At 51.6% G+C, this 17,608-nt stretch overlaps 1 protein-coding gene across 1 annotated transcript in view; it reads right to left on the reverse strand.

Annotated features, from left to right (window-relative positions):
• Positions 1–4,001: 4,001 nt before the first annotated feature.
• The window catches only part of MAP2K5 (mitogen-activated protein kinase kinase 5), a 120,302-nt gene continuing 106,695 nt past the window's right edge, over positions 4,002–17,608 (reverse strand). Inside the window, exon 22 of the mRNA XM_088533961.1 lies at positions 4,002–4,116. Within this exon, the coding sequence (XP_088390087.1) occupies positions 4,012–4,116 (105 nt within the window). The 3' untranslated portion in view covers positions 4,002–4,011. The remainder of the gene's footprint in view (positions 4,117–17,608) is intronic.

Consider the following 17,608-nt stretch of genomic DNA (forward strand, 5'->3'; position numbering starts at 1 on the left):
TAATTAGGTTTAATTTACATAATTAGTACAGTATAAAGAGTATTGGGGATAATCAGGAGGTACGTCTCGCTTACTGTGTAAACACGGATTCGGAATTAAAAATCAGATGTAATTAAGGCGTGTGCGCGCGGCTTTTAATTGTAATGAATTTCTAATTAACGCTCAACGATCGCCGCACGCGAGAGCCGGGACGTTTGCGGGCGCCCCCCCCGGGGGCCGCGGGCCGGCGCAGGGTGCGCGCAAGGGGCGCGCAAGGGGCGCGCAAGGGGCGCGCAGGGGAGCGGAGCGGGACGCGGGGCGCCTCTCCGGGATCCCCGCGGGCGGCGCCGCTCGCGGGCGAGGCCGGCGGGTAATTTAGGTTAAAACTTAGGGAGCCGTGTCACGGGTGTATAAATAAATAATCACCCGGGGCCGGCCGCGAAAGGCCCCTCGCTCCTGGAGGGCTGCGCCGAGATTGCCACATAAATCACGGCGGTCTAATTCAGTGGAAGTTTAATAAACGCCTCCTATTGGAAATGAATGTTCCCCATTTAACAGTTGTATCAGCACCATATAAAACCATGACCCCAATAAATTTAATTTTAGAGGCCGATCAATCCGGGCTCCTCTCTATCGATCCGCAGCGGCTCTGCGCATTTACAGCCTCTTCCGCGGCCCTTCCCGGGGAGGCGGGGGGGGAAATAGCGTTTCGATTAGACTCTTTATTAGGAAAAGATTGCTCCGAGAGGCCTGAAAATTAAACGGTGACATTTTAATTACTGGACATTGACAAAGGGAGCGGGCGGCGGCTCTGCGGGCCGGGCACCCTCCCCCTGACCCGACGTGCTAAGCGCCCCGCGGGGGCCAAGGGGCCGCGGATCCCCCCGGGGCTCCCGCCAAGTGTCCCCCTGCCCAGGTATCCCCTCCGTGCACCCGCTCCGTGCCCGCCCGGTCTCTCTTTGCACCCTGGGACCCCCATCATGCAGTTCCCTATGAACCCTGGGTCCCCGCTCCCACATATCCTGCATTCCCTTCTATGCACCCAGGTCCCCCACCATGTAGCTCCCCTGTGGATCCTGAGACCCCTGGTGCTTCCCCCCCATATACCGAGTCCCCCTCTTTGCTTCCTGGGCACCGTGAGTCCCCTCTATGCACCTGGACAGCCCCCGGCACCCCGGGTTTCCCCCCACATCCCCAATCCCACGTGCACGCGACCCTCCTTGCTGCGCTCTGTCCCTGCGCCCGAGGACCCTGTCCCTGTCTCCATGCGCATCCTGAGGCCCCTCCATGCACCAGAGCCCCCGACGTCAGCCCCTTATCCCCGGTGCCCGACCCCCTTCCAGCCCCCTGGCAGTGGAGGTGCCGCTCATGGCACGGCCCCCACGAGCCCCCCATCCCGCAGCTCTAAATCTGCCCAATTTTGCGGGGCCGGCACGGCGGTGCCGCGCTGCGGGGGGATGCGGCGCATGCAACGCACCCGCTCGATAGCGCGGCCGGATCGATCAGGTTAAAACAGCGCCTTGGTGGAGACGGAGCAGGATGAGCTGAGGACAGCGATTAACTCCGTCCCCTCCTGCTAAATCCAGAGCAGGATGCGCCAGGACGGGGCTCCCCAGCACAGCCAGGCCTGGCGGGCTCAGCCGCACTCACCTGGGCGCAGGGCCCTGGCATGCGGTCACTCTCGGCTCCACAGTTTTCCTTCTCCTTCTCCTTCTCCTTCTCCTTCTCCTTCTCCTTCTCCTTCTCCTTCTCCCTCCCACGGTCCCAGGCAGCCTCTTGCCACCAAAGGGCTCCTGGGCCGAGCAGCTCTTACAAACCTTGACCTTCGGCTGCAGGACCCAGCACGAGCGGCCGCAGCAGACGCTGCTCCCGGGGCCGCTAAGGCTCAGCCTATAAATCCTGTCCTGGAGCCCCCTCGCGCTTTACGGCACTACCCTTTCCTGAAGGCAAAGCAGCCTCGCGGCAGGACTCCCAGCAGGAGAGGAGCACCCCTGGGAGCGCTGCTTTCCTTAAAGCTCTGGATTATTTTTAACTCAATGTGCCCGAATTATTGGTATTTTTTTTGCCTCTTTGCACATCAGGGTTCGCAGGCCGGGCTGAGCTCCCTGCAGTGAAACGGGGAGCTGGGGCTCACGGCCGCCCCGCGTCACCCCAGTCCCTCGCTCGTCTCCTGGGGTCTGTGCGGCCGCTCCGAGCCCTGCGCTCCGCACGTTGCTCCCGCGCCTCCCGCTTCCCTGCCCAACGCTCCGGGGCGTCCGGGACATCCCGCTGGAGGCCGCGCTCCGCAGGCAGCAGATCCCGCCACCCCATGGCAGCAGATCTCGCATCCCGCCCATGAGGCTTTTCCCTACTGCAGCAAAGACCCAGATTCCCGGATTTTGCTTCCAACCTGCCCCCAGGTCCTCTGGGGTGAACGCGCCCCGCAGCCGGGCCCTTTCCCCTTGCTTTTCCACTTCAGCTTTTCCCACAAGGCCAAACAGTTGCGGGATTCAGGAAAACACATGCGCTGCTCTCCACAGCCCTTTCCCAGTTGGCTGGTCCTGGTGTCCGTGCGCTCGCAGGGCGCTCCTCGCTCTTCTCACCGCGGCTCCGGGGCCGCCGCTGCCTTCGCGATGGTTCCGGAGGCCGGGAAGAGGGAGAGGCCGGTGGCCGCTCCGACTTCATGACATGCAGCCTGCTGCAAACCCTGCAGACACACGCGTGTGCACACACATGGACACGCTTGGACACACATGGACACGCGTGCACTTACCTGCTCCTCGTGTCCCCAGCACCGCGCGGGGCTCAACGCAGGCCACAACAGCGCAGCGTTTCTGCAGGCTTTTCACCCCAAAAAGGTGAAAAGGGCCGCCCTCCAAACCCCAGCAAAAACGGGGCACAAGCACCTGTTCTGACCGCGCGCAAACACGGATCCTGGCCTGATTTGACCCAATTCCCCCTGCTCGAGAGGGAGAGACTCCTTATCCAGGGAAGGCCAATGCGAACGGTTAGAGCTAAATAAATGAAGGAGCTGCCGCCCGCCCGCCTGGCTCAACGGGAGGGAATTTGTCTCACTTTAGAAGAAGGACCTGGAGGGATCGGTCACGTCGGCTCATTCATTGCGCCGTTATCTGCCAGCCAGGTTGTGACATCAGAGCAATTAAGACAAACTTTAGTCTATAAGTTCATGCCTGCAACCTCTACACATCAGCAGAAGACAAATGATCCCTCCGAGGAAGGAAACCAAGTATTTTCCGGACTACTTCCAAAGTAATATTTAGGATTTGCAGTGGTTCAGGAGAAATTTTTCACTGCAAGGGGTTTTAACTTGCTTTAACTCAGCTTTTTTTAACAACATTTTGATTTCTAATAAAAACAAACAAGCAAAAAAACCCAAGCAAACAACCCCCTACACCATCCCCCAAAAAAGCCCCCAAAATGATTAATTAGTTGACCTAAAACTCAGTTCATACCTTGAACCTGTCTGGGATTTGGTGCCCAGGGACTTCCCTGATGCCACCAGAGCCAACGTGTCTATTGGGGAAGCGCCGCCCCTCGCCTCCCTCCACCACGGCCAAGTCCAGACATTTATTATTATTACTATTATTATTATTATTATTTAAACAAACAGACTTTCAGACAAGCATTTTGTGCTGCTCGGCTTCTTGACAAGTCCTCAAGGGTGAGCAGAGCAAGAGACAAACAGCAGTGAAAAAATACACAGGAGCCATGAAATACACAATATATTCAATAACCAAAAATAGAGCTATAAAATACTTGCTTTGAGGCTGTGTACAGTTAAACCGAGGAGTATCTGAAGGAACTAAATTGCTCAGCAATGAAAGAAACATGTGAAGAAAATTCCTTAATATGAGGAGGGGTGGCAAGGGCAGCAACGTAAAGGTTTTGTTGGTGCTTCTATAAAATATTTGTTAGCAAAATATGATCTGGAGTGACAGACTGGGGCGCGGGGTGGTGCTGCCGGAGCCGTGTGTCCCGTGTCCGTGTGTCCCCTGTCCGTGTGTCCCGTGTCCGTGTGTCCGGTGTCCGCGCTCACTGCGCGCCCTGGCTCGCTCGCCGCTCCTCCAGCATCCTGCACACCCACATGGACACGACCTCAGCGTTGCCGTCGTTGTACTGCACGATGAAGGGGTGGCCCTGCAGACAAACAACCCCAAAATTAGTACGGAACTTTTATTTTCCCAAGAAAAGCATCGGAATACCTTGTGACCACCATGGCACAAGGGCAGCAGCAGCCTGCTCCATGCAGCAGACTTTCTCCGGGATCCGTGTGATCCACATACTCCGTTCAGACAGCTTTACTGAGCCTGCAGCCTGGCACTCCTGGAAAACACAGTTTTTATGTTCTACTCGTTCACAATGTTTTGGTCCAGCTCCTCTCTAGCATGACCTGCCAGGCTGCTCAACTACGCGGTATTTTGGTAGAAAGATATTCCAACAAACACACTTCTCCACCAGTTTCCTTGTCAAGGTTTGTGGTCTCATAGTTTTAAGTCTTCTCTCCCCCCTTGTGCAGCCCTTTCTCGTTGATGAGCACTGCCCTCTGCTCTGGGCATCGAAGAGTGACCGTGTTCACAGCCCGACCTGCTCCGTCCATGGGTGAGACCCAACCGTGCCCTTCGGCATGTGGAAACACCCCCGGTGTGAGCGCTCACTCACACCCGTGTCCTTGACTTGTGGTGGGGGAAACCTCACACGTCCCTCAGCCCTTAATGAGGGATGTAGCCCTCGTGGCCAAGAAGGCCAATGGGATCCTGGGGTGCGTTAAGAAGAGCGTCTCCAGCAGGTCAAGGGAGGGGATCCTGCCCCTCTGCTCAGCCCTGGTGAGGACACATCTGCAGTATTGTGTCCACATCTGGAGTATTGTGTCCACATCTGGAGTATTGTGTCCAGTTCTGGGCTCCACAGGACAAGAGGGATGTGGAGCTGCTGGAGAGAGTCCAGCGCAGGGCTACAAGGATGATCAGGGGCCTGGAACATCTGCCCTGTGAGGAGAGGCTGAGGGAGCTGGGCCTGTTCAGCTGGAGAAGAGAAGGCTGAGAGGGAACCTGAGCAGTGTCTGTAAGTACCTCAAGGGAGGCCATAAGGAGGATGGGGCCGGCCTCTTTTCAGTGGTGGCCACCGACAGAACTAGAGGAAACGGCCACAAACTGAAGCACCAAAAGTTCCACAGGAACTTACGGAAAAATTCCTTCACAGTGAGGGTGCCAGAGCCCTGGAACAGGCTGCCCAGAGAGGTTGTGGAGTCTCCTTCTCTGGAGATCTTCAAACCCGCTTGGACGCAGTCCTGTGCCACGTGCTCTAGGTGACCCTGCGTGTGCAGGGGTTGGACTGGATGATCTCTAGAGGACCCTTCCAACCTTCAGCATTCTGTGATTCCATGATTCTGTGATAATGGACAGTTCTACAGATCACCTAAAAACCCGGCATCCCTCCCGTGCCCCTGGCCCATGATTTTTGTGCCTGTAGCTGTAGCAGCACCAGGGTCCTGCAGCACTTCCCGGTGCTCCGTATGGCAGGTACCTATATCCTAGCAGGTGTCACTTGGAGTGAGGAGTTGACAAAGAAATGAAAATCTCAACACAACTGAAATGAGGCTCCATGAGAAGCTACTGCAGGAAATTACAGTATGATGGAAAGAAGGGTAAATATAAAATATTGTCGCCTGTGAATTCGATGGCTACTGCAGACAGGGGAAGCTGCGTCCCAGACACCTCACAAAACCAGAACAGCACCTCGGGAGGAAGCGAAAATATGGCCTGCAATTTCGGCAGCCAGCTCATGTCCCAATCTGGCCACATTCCTGGAGATGGGAACATGCCATCTTCGGATGAATCTCAAATGAAGTATAAAAATCCACAGTACCACAATTATATAAATGGCTGAAAGGAAGCGTTCGCCAGGAGAAACCATCACGGATGATGAAAACCTCCGCTCCAAACCAGTCGGAAGCAGCCTGGTTTCTGCGACGCTGAACTTCACCGTTCCTGCAAACGGTGCCTGGGAAGAGCGGGAATAGCTGTGCCGGGAGCCACCGGCGACGGTGACGTCCGGGTGGGAATAAACAGCGCGCCCGGAGCGGTGGGAATGGGCGGGTGGAGCAGGGAGCGATGCCTGGGCGAGGATGGCACCGAGCGGAGCAGGGAAGCAGCGCTGGGCTAAACAGAGCTAAGAAACCCTCACAGTGCCCGCTCGAAGCCACAAAACACTCTGTGCCCGGGGCCAGCAAATGCAGGAGGCACAGGAATAAAACGTGCCATCCATGACACAAAAAAAATGGGAGCATGAGACGCTCTTGCTTCAGCCCTTTGTGGGACTGGAAACTCGGCTAAAACCTTTAACCGAAGTGCAGAACCACAGAGTCGTTACGGTTGGAAAAGACTTCCAAGACCATCAAGTCCAACCGTAATGATCAAGTCCAACCGTACGAGACGTGGAGAGCCCTTCTTCAAAACACAGAACCATGAAAAACATGGAACCATAAAAAACATGGAACCAGGTCACTTGCTCTCCCAGTTGACCTTGCAGAAAGGGGCCAGGGGATGCTGGAGCAGTGACCGAGATGAGCGAGACACCAGTGGGAGAGCAGGACCTACCAGTGGGAGAGCCGCAGTGTCACCAGTGCAGGAGGAACCGCAGTGTCACCAGTGTTTTATCTCCCTGCACCGACCCCGGGTGTTCGGGAGGCCGCCGGGGTACCAGCCGTGGGACGGAGCTGCAGATGCGACGGGAGCTCTCAGCATCGCCGTTCCCCTCTCCCCGGCACCAAGCCCCGTTCGCATCCATCACCGGTGTCACCCCAGCGGGTCCCGCGGCAGGATCGCTCATGGGGGGCTTCTCCTGCCGGGATGGGAGCAGATCCTGGGATGCTCCTGCTACTGCCCACCCCACCACGGATCACATCAGCAGATCCCCTGTTCCCAGCACTCACTTCATCCAGCTCCGAGTAGCTCCGGTTCTCCAGCACCTCCCGCGGGGCTGCCACCGCCAGCCCTTCATTTTATCTCTCTGAAATTGTGGGCAGCTGCTGCCTGCCACTTCATTCGACCTTTCTGAGTTTGCTCTTCGTAACGGCTACATAAATGGATGTTTTCCCCCAATATTCAAATTTTTGAAGCAAATTGCTTCCTTTCACCGTTCTTAGCTGCAAACAGCAACTTTAGGCTTGACAGGGAGCTCCGAATTCCCCATCCTGGTAGATGTGTTTGTTCCCCAACACAGTCACTGCCTGGGAAAGGGGCCACCAAGGAAGAGGAGCATCCAGAGGTACCACGATCCCACCCCAGAGCTTGGAGGAGGGCAGCATAGAGCTCGCTGCTACCAAGATGAACGCTCTTAAAATGATGTGTTTAAGCACACAGATGCTTTCGGTGCTGAGCATATGGACGATGTCTTTTTCCCCCCACCACCTGGCTATTAGAAGTCTTTTACTGTGGTCTTGAATGTCTAATACTAGCAATGACACGGAGGGAGGCGGCACCCTCTTCTTCTTCACTACCCACTCCAGATACGCCGCGTAGATTAGAGTTTTAATGTGTTCTTTAGCAGAGTCCATCTGAAATTTGGATTTGAAATTCTGTTTTTCACCCGATTCCTCCCTGTGAAGACACTTCAGGAGGCGGCACAACGGAGAGCTCGGCGGCAGTCCTGGCATTTATTCCCTAGCTGCCATCTCCTTTCCAGCACGACTTTCATGGAGCTGCTTCATCTCCCTCAGCCTCATGGTTAGGAAGGGAAGAAAGGGCTTTGCCCTCTTGTGAGCGCCGTGAGCATCAGCACGTGGGTCTTTTGCACAGCCCTTTGCTGTTTGAGGGTGCAAAAAAGCACAGGGAAGGCCTATGACAAGCAACACAGCCTAGAACAGCAGCTTCACCTCTTAAAACAACACTCAAGGACACTAGTGAGAACTAGGAACAAAAACAATCAAGAGCCCACAGACAAGGAGGAGCAGATGCATTGGGGCAATTAAAAAAGAAGCCATTAAAGACAGGCCGCTGCTGCCATGAATCTGCTTTACGACGGAGAGGCTCCCTGCAGAGGAAGGCGCCTCGTGCGCGCGGGGAAGCCGCGGGACGCGCCGGGCGCGACGCGGCCCCGTTCGCTTTGTGTTGTGAGGGGCTTCACCAAAACGAGGGGTTTTCCGCCCTCCTTCTGCTCCCCAGGAATAAGTTTAACTTGGAGCGTTTCGATGACTGTTTTGTTTTCAAACTGTATCGCTCTGGGGAGGAATTTTCGCAGGCAGAAGGGGTACTTTTTACTAGATTATTTTATTTTTTATGGGGAATGTGAGAACAGCGGTGTCCATCAAAGCCAAGTCTGCAGTGCCCAGTGAGATGGTTTTGGCAAACCCTGGCACACAGGCTCAGGTGAGCAGGAGTGTCATGGGACGTACCAGGTCCAGCCTGAGCTGAAATTAGGCCAAAACCACTTTTCTGCGTCTAATACCTGACCTCCCTGGGCCACAGCTGCTTCCGCAACGTCTTGCCACTGCAGTCATGTCTGCAACTGCAAAATAAACACAGGCCAAAGAGTAAAACATCCTTGTGGATAGGGCGCTAGTCTATCAAGCTTGTCCTTGGTCTGCTCACATGCAGGAAGAGGAAATGCAACAAAACAACATTAAGGGCATTTGGACTTGGTGTCGCACCCTGAAATGTGGCAGGGAAAACAGGCTAAACTTCCCCCCAAGTCCCAAATTTCTGTGGCTGCGCCAGCAGCAGTCAGCTCTGCTCTTAGCAACTCCTTCACAGGTTGTTCTCAGTGTCTCACCATATAATAATAAATAATCTCACATCCAGCCCCCTAATCCCCCTTTCTTGGTGCCCAGAGTGCTGCAGCCATCAACTCTTACAGTCCAAAATCAGCTCATCAGAAACCGGTGCCTTTCACCCTGGGGACAATGGAGAAAAGTGACAGGGAGATCAGATGGGGAGGAAAGGAAGGAAGGAGGGAAAAAAATGGGTAAAAATCGAAATTGGTAGGGGAGAAACACAGCTGCCCAGCTCCAGACCTAACGCACGTCCAGGCTGCAGAATAGGGCCAAGTTGTCACTTAAAGAAAAAAACAAACCAAGCAACAGCTTGGGCACTAGCGACTCACAAATTCCGGCCTCTGAGAGTCTCAGCAACAAATAAAAATCACCGTTGTCAACAGACCTCGCTTCAACAGTTAGCAACACGGTCTAGAACAAGCACGAGCAAGGCAACGCACTCCAATACCCTGGTATTGATCCGTTTTGGATTGCAGGGTGATGCTGAGAACACACTCCATGCTGGAGGTCTGCAACGTGTTTGCACTCGCGGGGAGGTTTCCCACCGCGCTGCCGAGATGCTGCTCTCCTCCCGGCACGGCCTGCAAGCCGCTTCTTTTCTTTGGATGCCACCGAGTTGGCTCATTTTGAGGACACACAGAGGCCTTTTAATGAACTTTTGATGAGCAACCACTCATTGCAAACTGGCAATCAGGGACTGATGTTAAACATTCCTTGGTAAAATCCCTGTAACGGAGACTCTGTTCATGCCCTGTCAGCGACAGTTCCTCTAAGATCAGAGGGTCCTGGTACCAGGAGCACTTGCTGCGAGGCCAATAGGCCTAACAGCAGCGGGAAGCACTTCCCTGTGGGAAGGGATGCTCGGAAGAGGCACCCAAAGACACTGCGCTCCGTGTCCCTACCGGTGCTGATCCCATCCCTACGGCATCAGACCTCTGCATTCCGGAGTAGCAACCACCTCCTTGCTGATCCTCAAACACTCAGCATTAAAAATCGCTGTTAATCAATAAGTCCAAAGCACCCGAGCAGCAGAAAATACATGGAAAAGCTCTTGGCAGACAGCTCTGCCGAATCCCACGTCCCGGCTCTGCCCGGCCCGGTGGTCCCAACAATCCGCAGCGGAAAAGGCGGCTGCCGGGAACACGGATCCGCTCACGGAGGAAAAGGTCAGGCAGGACGAGGCCTGAGTGAGTGTCAGGCAGCCTGATTTTGTGTGTCAACTCGGAAAATTAGATAAACAATGACAAACCAGGCTTTTTAAATGAACTTGTCTCATCTCGTTCCCTTGATAAAGGGTAGGTTTCTCGAGGCGCGGGGTCCCGCCGGACGGGTTAACTCTTTCAAGGGGGAGCACCTCGCAGAGGGGGATGTAAATGATTTAAATATCTGACATGAAATTAAGAGGGCACTGTCCCCCCGAGCACGCTGCGCCGGCAATTCGAACTCACTGCCCACAGACCATCCATCATTTAGCCCAGTCAATTAAGTTGCCATTATTCAAGGGTAAAAGTTCCATAATTTTGCCTACCCTTAGAATTCAGCCGTTTGCTTCGCGGCACTCTCCCCAGGTCGGAGATGTCATCATTTTGGATATTCAGCTGCCCAGAGGTTATTGCTATGAGGTTTATACTGCGTCCTCGGCGGCGCCGCAGCTGCGCAGCTCTGTCCTGCCCACGTGTGTCCTGGCCAGCAGCGAGTGCAAGGCAGGGAGGAAGCAAAAACCTGCTCGGGGGACACCCAATTCCTGAGAAATTGCTGTAATAGGGGGTCTTGAACTGCTTGCAGCCCCAAATGTGGAATTAAAACAACTTGCACCAGCAAGGAAGGACAGAGAAGGGGGCGCAGGGACTTAGGTTGCTTGTGACTATCCAGCACCCTTAGAGCCCCATAAGAGGCCAAACAGCCCCACTGTGGGTTGCAACAGGCCCTTTCTCAAGTGCCCTCTGCTGTAAAACCCTCCCCAAACCGTGCAGTAGAAGGACTGTCCCCCATTTATTACAAGGAAGCAAAGACAAATTATGCATTTTGTTTAAAAAAATCTGAATTGAGCGCAACAACAAAAAAACACAATAAAAGGATCCCAACTGTTGCAGGCACAGACTATCAAGACGATGGCAGTGCCCTTAGACAGCATTTCAAATACAGTTTATTAGTGTGTGATATGAAAAGGGTATTTTTATTGCATGATATAATGCAATGGGACCTTGGGCGCTCTGCAGAAGGACCTTGCACTCAGAAGTGTAATGAACCCATAGTCCAAAAAACATTATACTGTACATTAACCTATCATTAATGGCACATTAGGGCTAGGGGCATTGCACGCTTGCTGGTCAGGGCTCCATCAGGACAGTATGGAGGAAACCACAGTCTTCACAGGCTTAAAACAAATAGAGAAAATAAATATTACTGATGGCTACAGGCTGCTTTAAGGGAAGCTCACTCTCCACTTAACACGCGATTCCGATGCCACTCGGGAAAGGGAGAGGGAGCAGCCTGGGCAGCAGTTTATTAGGCAATATTTGGAAGGACGTAGCCCTGCTTCCCGGTGCCGCACGGCACGGCGGGCGCCAGCCGGGGCTCTTCCTCTGCACGACGTGGCAGCTCCGAGCGCTCCCAAGAACAGGATGAGCCCTGGAAAGCTGCTCCCTCCTTCCCAGCCATTCCCTAACCCCTGCTCACGTTGCCTCCCCATCCGCAGGAGCCGAAGCCCTAGGAAATCCCTGCAGGAAACCAGGGCTCTAGCTGGCCAAAGGAGCCCAGGCTCCGCGGTCCTGCGAGACGAGACCTTGGATGCCAACCTATGGACTGTGCTCTCGTCCCCGCTAGCTCTCCACTTGCTGCCGGTGTTTCCAGGTTATTCCCAGCTCCCATCACACATCCCAGAAGGAATTCCTCCCCTTCCCAGGTGGGATGAGAGCAGAAGCTCCAAAAGGACAAGCACAAACCCCAGCTCTGCAACTGTCCCACCACGGTCCGTGGAGAGATGAGGTGCTCGAGCACCCAGTCCACCCCGGCCCCGCGTCCCTGCTGCAAGATTTCATTCCTGCTGCCTCTGGTAGAGCAGGATTTTACATCTAGAGCTTCTGCCTCCAAGGACGAGCCAACTAAACGCTGTTCTAATTATCCACGAGGCCGGCTGCTGCTCCCACAGCCAGGAATAGCAGCTAGGAATCCTCAGGCCAATACTCTAGAGTTGACTCCCAAATTGTTGCTAATTCGCGGGCTGCGAAGGGTCTCGAGTGCCCGTGGGCTGCCCCACACATCAGGCACTGCCAGTGCTCACTAAGGACAGACTGGGGTAAAAAAGTGGAAGCTCCCAGATATTTGCAGTGGTCCATGGAGAAATGGAATAGGTAAATGGGTGAAAAGACCCTGCAAGACACTACTTATGTGCAATTTGGCTGTTGCATCCCTTGCTTTACTTTTGCGGTTTTAGGGTGCTTTTTGACCACGGCAGCTAAGCCTTGCCAAAACAGGGAAGTTTCAGTGCTCTGAAGAGCAGCGGCCGGGAGCCTAGAGAGCCCCTGTCCAGTGCCCAAAACCTCCAGCAAGGTGTCCCCTTGCCTAACAGCCTCCTTCCCAGGCAGGGGAGTCTCCCCCGTGGTCCCTGCCGCGATGGCACCGCGTAGGTCGAATCCCGGCCAACCTGTCCAGGAAGCATCCGCCTCTCCTACGGCCTCGCAGCTCCGGGTTTGGGCTTCCCGTGCTCACAGCATCGCCCACGCGAGGCAAGGACCGCTCCGTGCATCCCCCACGTCCACAAAGGCACCTCCTGCAGCTTCCGCCAGCCTGGAGAGCAGAAGGGACCGACAGCGGAGACCAGAGAACGGCGGGGACCAAAAAGGGGCCGAGAAGCTGCCCCGAGCAGCGTTGAACACCTGAACACAGGGACAAACACGCAGCTACAAGCGAAATCGGGTATCCCCAGTCTCCTTGAAGCTTCTGCTCTCCTTCCTCATTCCCTTTTTGGAGCTGTTAATAGCACAGCCCCAGCCTGCAAAAACCCTTCCGCACCGAGCGGCGGAAAGGGGTGAGTTTTGTTTGTCGCATGGCCTCCCTAACATACATTGTAATTAAAATGTTGATTACCAAACAGTTTAAATATATGACAGACAATGCAGTTAAAGCCTACAGTTAGGTCAATATGTGATTTAGATTTGCCATTTAAAAACTCTCATTTAAATTTTGCATACATTAATCACTACCATACTTCAATGTTCTGATATCCACCTGACTACACTATTAAAATAAAACTTGCTGCCCCAGGGAAATCCTACTTATTCTTAATTGTTTCGAGGCTTTGATGGGCTTTTAATCTAAGATTAATTTATGCAATTTTAAATAACTCTTCTTATGATTAATAAGCTTGAAAATTAAAAGGAGTCTAAAGCAATTATAATGAGCATTTGGTCATAACCTCATTAGGAGAAGGAGTGAAGGATACAGCTCTGGAATTCTTACAAGACTACAATTTAAGGTTACTTTCAGAGGAGTCAAACATACTTCTTGAAATTGCAAAGGCAGATTAGCCTGGGTCAGCATTAGCACCATGGCTATCTAGATTAGCACACTAATGATTTCTCTTTCTGATGATATTTAAGATGGTGAAAAGATGGTTCAAAGTGGATCAGGCAAAATGAAAACCGAATAATTCTACTAAGGTAGTCTTGGAACTAGCTTCTCTGTTTACTACTATTTTTTCTTTTGAGAAGGATTCTTTTTTTGGGGAGAGAGAGGTATTTTTTCTGTGTTTTTAGACTAACTTTTTCCATTGCAAAAAGTTCAGGCACTTACTTTTTGTGCAGTCAAGTTAATGGGAAGTGATTTTCGGCTGCTCTAGTGTTTTGGCTGAGGCATCACAGAGACTGCTACAGTTCACAGAATTTATCCTTAAATAATGACATTTCCCAGGCGCAACGGGTGGACGAAGAGGAAGAACCGCTTCACGTGTCACTACTCTCCCTCTGTGCCTGTTTGGACGTTCCTGAGTTTCCTGCCTCCGTGGCTAGCCACAGGGAAAGCCCTGGTGGCCTGTCCCTCTCCAGCACTTTAAGCCAACAGTCTTGGAGTGGCACTTTCAAACTGGAATATAAATCTCCCGTTATGATTTTAAATCTAGATTTTAAAAAAGGGCAAAAAAATAAAAAGACAAAACACCATCCTCTGAAGCTTGGCCATGGACCATGGCCGAATGATGTGTTCTTGGTTCTAAAAACAGGCCTCAGGAAGCTCTTGTGCTCCTGGGTGGGCCATGTGGATGGATGTGCCTACATGCCCATGGCAGGGGGAGTTTTGCTCTTCCCACAGCACACAGGAATCTCTGGGCTCCTTCTGGACTTCTGAAGGTCTCGAATTTATCGCAGGGTTGCGGTTTTGGCTGCGGCGTAGAGGAGTGGACTTGCCCATCTGCAGATCATCCTTTCCACGGCAGTTTGGTTTTTGATCTCTGCTGTTAAACCAGCTTGGCACGTCCCCGTGTGCTCAAGCTAACGGAAGGAGTTAACTCCCAGCGAAGGTACATCTCGTGACGACGCTTAAAAAAATTAAGGCAACCAGAATATAACTGAAATGGGCTTTTGCAAGCGCTGCCAAGGTTAGGAAGAGCTGCAGAAGAGGAAGAGAGTGGCCCAAGGCTGATGGAGTACGTCAACATTAGCAAGCTGTCGACAGCATGAGCAGATCCGTAGTGCGACACGGCTGGTGCAGCGTGGCGGGGATGCGGCAGGTTTGGGAAGAGGTTTGCTCGGCACCGGCTCCAGCCTGGGCCGGAGCGTCCCGGAGCGCATCGCCCTCGGATTCACTCCAAATCCGCTCAAATCCTCCCTGCGACAAGGATTCAAATCGCTGCGGGATCAGGAGCTTCACCCCAAACCTCAACTTCATCGAGCTCTACCACCAGTGCAGATGTCCCCCTCAGAGGTGGCCTAAAACGAGCTGAAAGCTCATTTAGTATCTCCTTCAAGTGGGGCCTCAGAATTTCCCTGAATTGGAGTTAAAAAAAAAAAAAATAAAGAAAAAAAAAAACAGAAAAAAAAGGAGGAAAAGCAGTCTAAATTTTGAAAAACAGGTTTCTATCCACAGGGAAAAAGACCACAAGCAAACCTCTGCAACGATTCAGATTCACACAATTTCCCAAATATTTGCCCAGCAGACCTTGAAGCAGAATGCGCTGCTAACACACAGAGCCAGCCCCCCGCCAGGAAAGGGAATGGGCTGGGAAGCAAAGGAGGAATGAGACAACCTGCATCACACCAGCACCTCGGGAACCGAACAAGTTGTTTCTAAACATCCTGGGATATTCTCAGTAAGATCCCACCAAGCCACGTGCCCGGATACTTTTCAGGTCTACTGCAAGATAACATACTCAGGCGGGGTCAGAAAAAATAAAACAAGTATTTAAATGAGTAGGTATGAACACACCGTGTCCTGGGAGAAGAAAGAAAGTACTGATACGAAACGATATACGAATACATGTATAGAGACCCTTTAAAGACACAGAAAAGAACAATAAAAAGGAACCACCACTAGTTGGCCAGAAGAAAACATTCCTTTGAATCTCACCCAAGGTCACTGAACAAATGAACAGGGCCACGAACACTGCCATTCCCCGACTTGTATTTTAATGTCACCGTTTCCTCGGGGGAGCTGGCGAACCCCCCTGGCCAGGTTTCCCTATGGCGGAGCCGACTTTGCCGGAGCCGCTCGGATTTCCAGCAGCCGAGCGCGTATCCCGGCGTCTCCCATTAAAGGCGGGCAGGCAGATGCACGTTTATGGCACTACGAACTTTTCCACGGATGCCGCTCCGCGTGCTTGGCTATTACTGCCTTAATAAAGCGGCCGGCAGCTGCCTGCACCGGGAGCCGAGCTCCGGTGGAAAGGCCGCAGCTTAAAAAAAAAAAAAGGGGGGGAAAAAAAACCATGTTTAATTTAAAAATTAGAAACTGGAGCAGGCTGTGAGCACAGAGGTTGATTGAAACAAAATTTAAATTCCTGTCAAGCCCATTTAAACACAGGGGCCCTTCATAGGCAATTAGCTGCTCCCTGTGACGGCGGCATAAACTCGGGCCTGGTCACTGCAAGAAGAGAGCAGACCCACTGTGAGGAGCCGCAAAAAAATTAACTAAAATCAGGCGGTATGAAATATTTAGCCTCCCAGTTTATCACAGGGGTTTGGAAGTGTAAACAAGACAAAAATCGATTCCTCGGTGCCCTCCAATCAATCCCCCAAAATGGTTAGGGCATCTGTTTCTGCTAAATTTTGTTTACTCTGGCAGATTTGCCTTAATTGCAGTTGTTTATCTCCCATTGTCCCCGGGGCCCTAATCTCCCGATTACTAATACTTAACACTCATTTCACATCTAAAGCTACTTCTAATCCTCAACAGGTTTCTGGGGCTCTTAAAATTATGGAGACGGTGGCGCCAGGCGCCCCAGCCTCTTTGTGCAGGGCCCATTTTCCTCTCTGCTACCAGCTGGGTCCAAGCGTCACCAGGGAAGGCCACAACAAAGGTGCTAAAAGGCTCTTTCACAGGCCCGGCTGCTCCGGCGGGAATTCTGCGGAGAAAAAAGAGCTTTGATGGAAAAAAAAAAAAAAAATCCGAACAAGAGGCCTATAACAGTCCAGCCAAATAAAGTTACTGTCATAATCAAATGCTGTCAATCACAATGAAAATCCAATTAAGAATCTTTCAGTGCGGCCCTCTTAAGTAGAAAAATGTCCTCTATTTATATGCGTTCTTTTTTGTCAACTGCACAAATTAGAAAGTAGTATTAATTGATTCTTTACTACTTTAGGCCCTGATCCTCCAGCTGAATTTCTGTGCATGCAGGAATCAAGCAGCACAAATCTGATTAAGGGATTGCAGACATAATGCGCACAGGTCACTAAGAAGCCGTATCTGTAGCTCCCGCTTTATACTCTGCTTATTCGTGGGCAATTATTACTATTATTTAATACCGCAGGAGCATCTTGAGGTGCTAATTGGAATCCAGACCCACAACAGCCGGGACTATACGGATGTCAGCAATTTTAAACAGCAGCAGGTCTGAATCCATCTAAAATTCCAGCTGTATTGTAAGAATAAATATTATCCACAGATTTTCCAAAACTGCCTGTCAGAGCAAATTCCAAAATGAATTTGAAACAAATGGAAAAAAAAAAAAGAATATGCTGGGAATTAAAGATGATTCTTATTTTAGAACTATTAACAGATTTTTTTTAACATATAAATGCAGAGGGAAGGTAATCAACATAAAAATACCAATAACACAAACACATGCGTTCTCGATGCATCTCAACTGAAAGATTTGTAATTCTGCTACCAAAACTGAGATGTAAATATTTGTCCAAGTGTCTGGAAAGCTCCAGAACAAGCAGAAATGCCAAATGAGACATTTGCTCAAATTAAACTGCAAAGCCCGGGAGACTCAAGGAACCAAAAATATGAACTGTATCATTCTAAGCTGCTGCCAATTTGTTTTTGCCCAATTTCCCTACATTTTTAATACTCCTTTCAGCCCAGTCAAGTTATTTCTTTTCCCATTTCACTGGAAAGTACGAGTATGTCATGCAGCTTTGGGGCATGTTAGCAAGAGGAAGTTAGATTTTCACATTTTCTGCCAAAAAAAAAAAAAAAAAAAGTGAGTGTCTGTGGAAAGGAGGAGACTGCAGAAGGCAGTGAATAAATATAACACCTTAAAACTCTAATGCTCTCAATTTAACCTTGTCACAATCTTAGTCTTCTGTAATTGCTGGATTTAGTGACACTGATGGAATGTATCTCTCCATTTTGATAGCTGATTTCTCAAGCGACAAAAAAAGAGCAAATCATACCCCTAAGGACAGAAACAGTTTTTTT

This window comes from Tinamus guttatus, unplaced genomic scaffold (genome assembly GCF_059628265.1).
Source record: "Tinamus guttatus ecotype Peru unplaced genomic scaffold, ASM5962826v1 Tinamus_guttatus_pri_ptg000004l, whole genome shotgun sequence".
NCBI classification, from domain to species: domain Eukaryota; kingdom Metazoa; phylum Chordata; class Aves; order Tinamiformes; family Tinamidae; genus Tinamus; species Tinamus guttatus.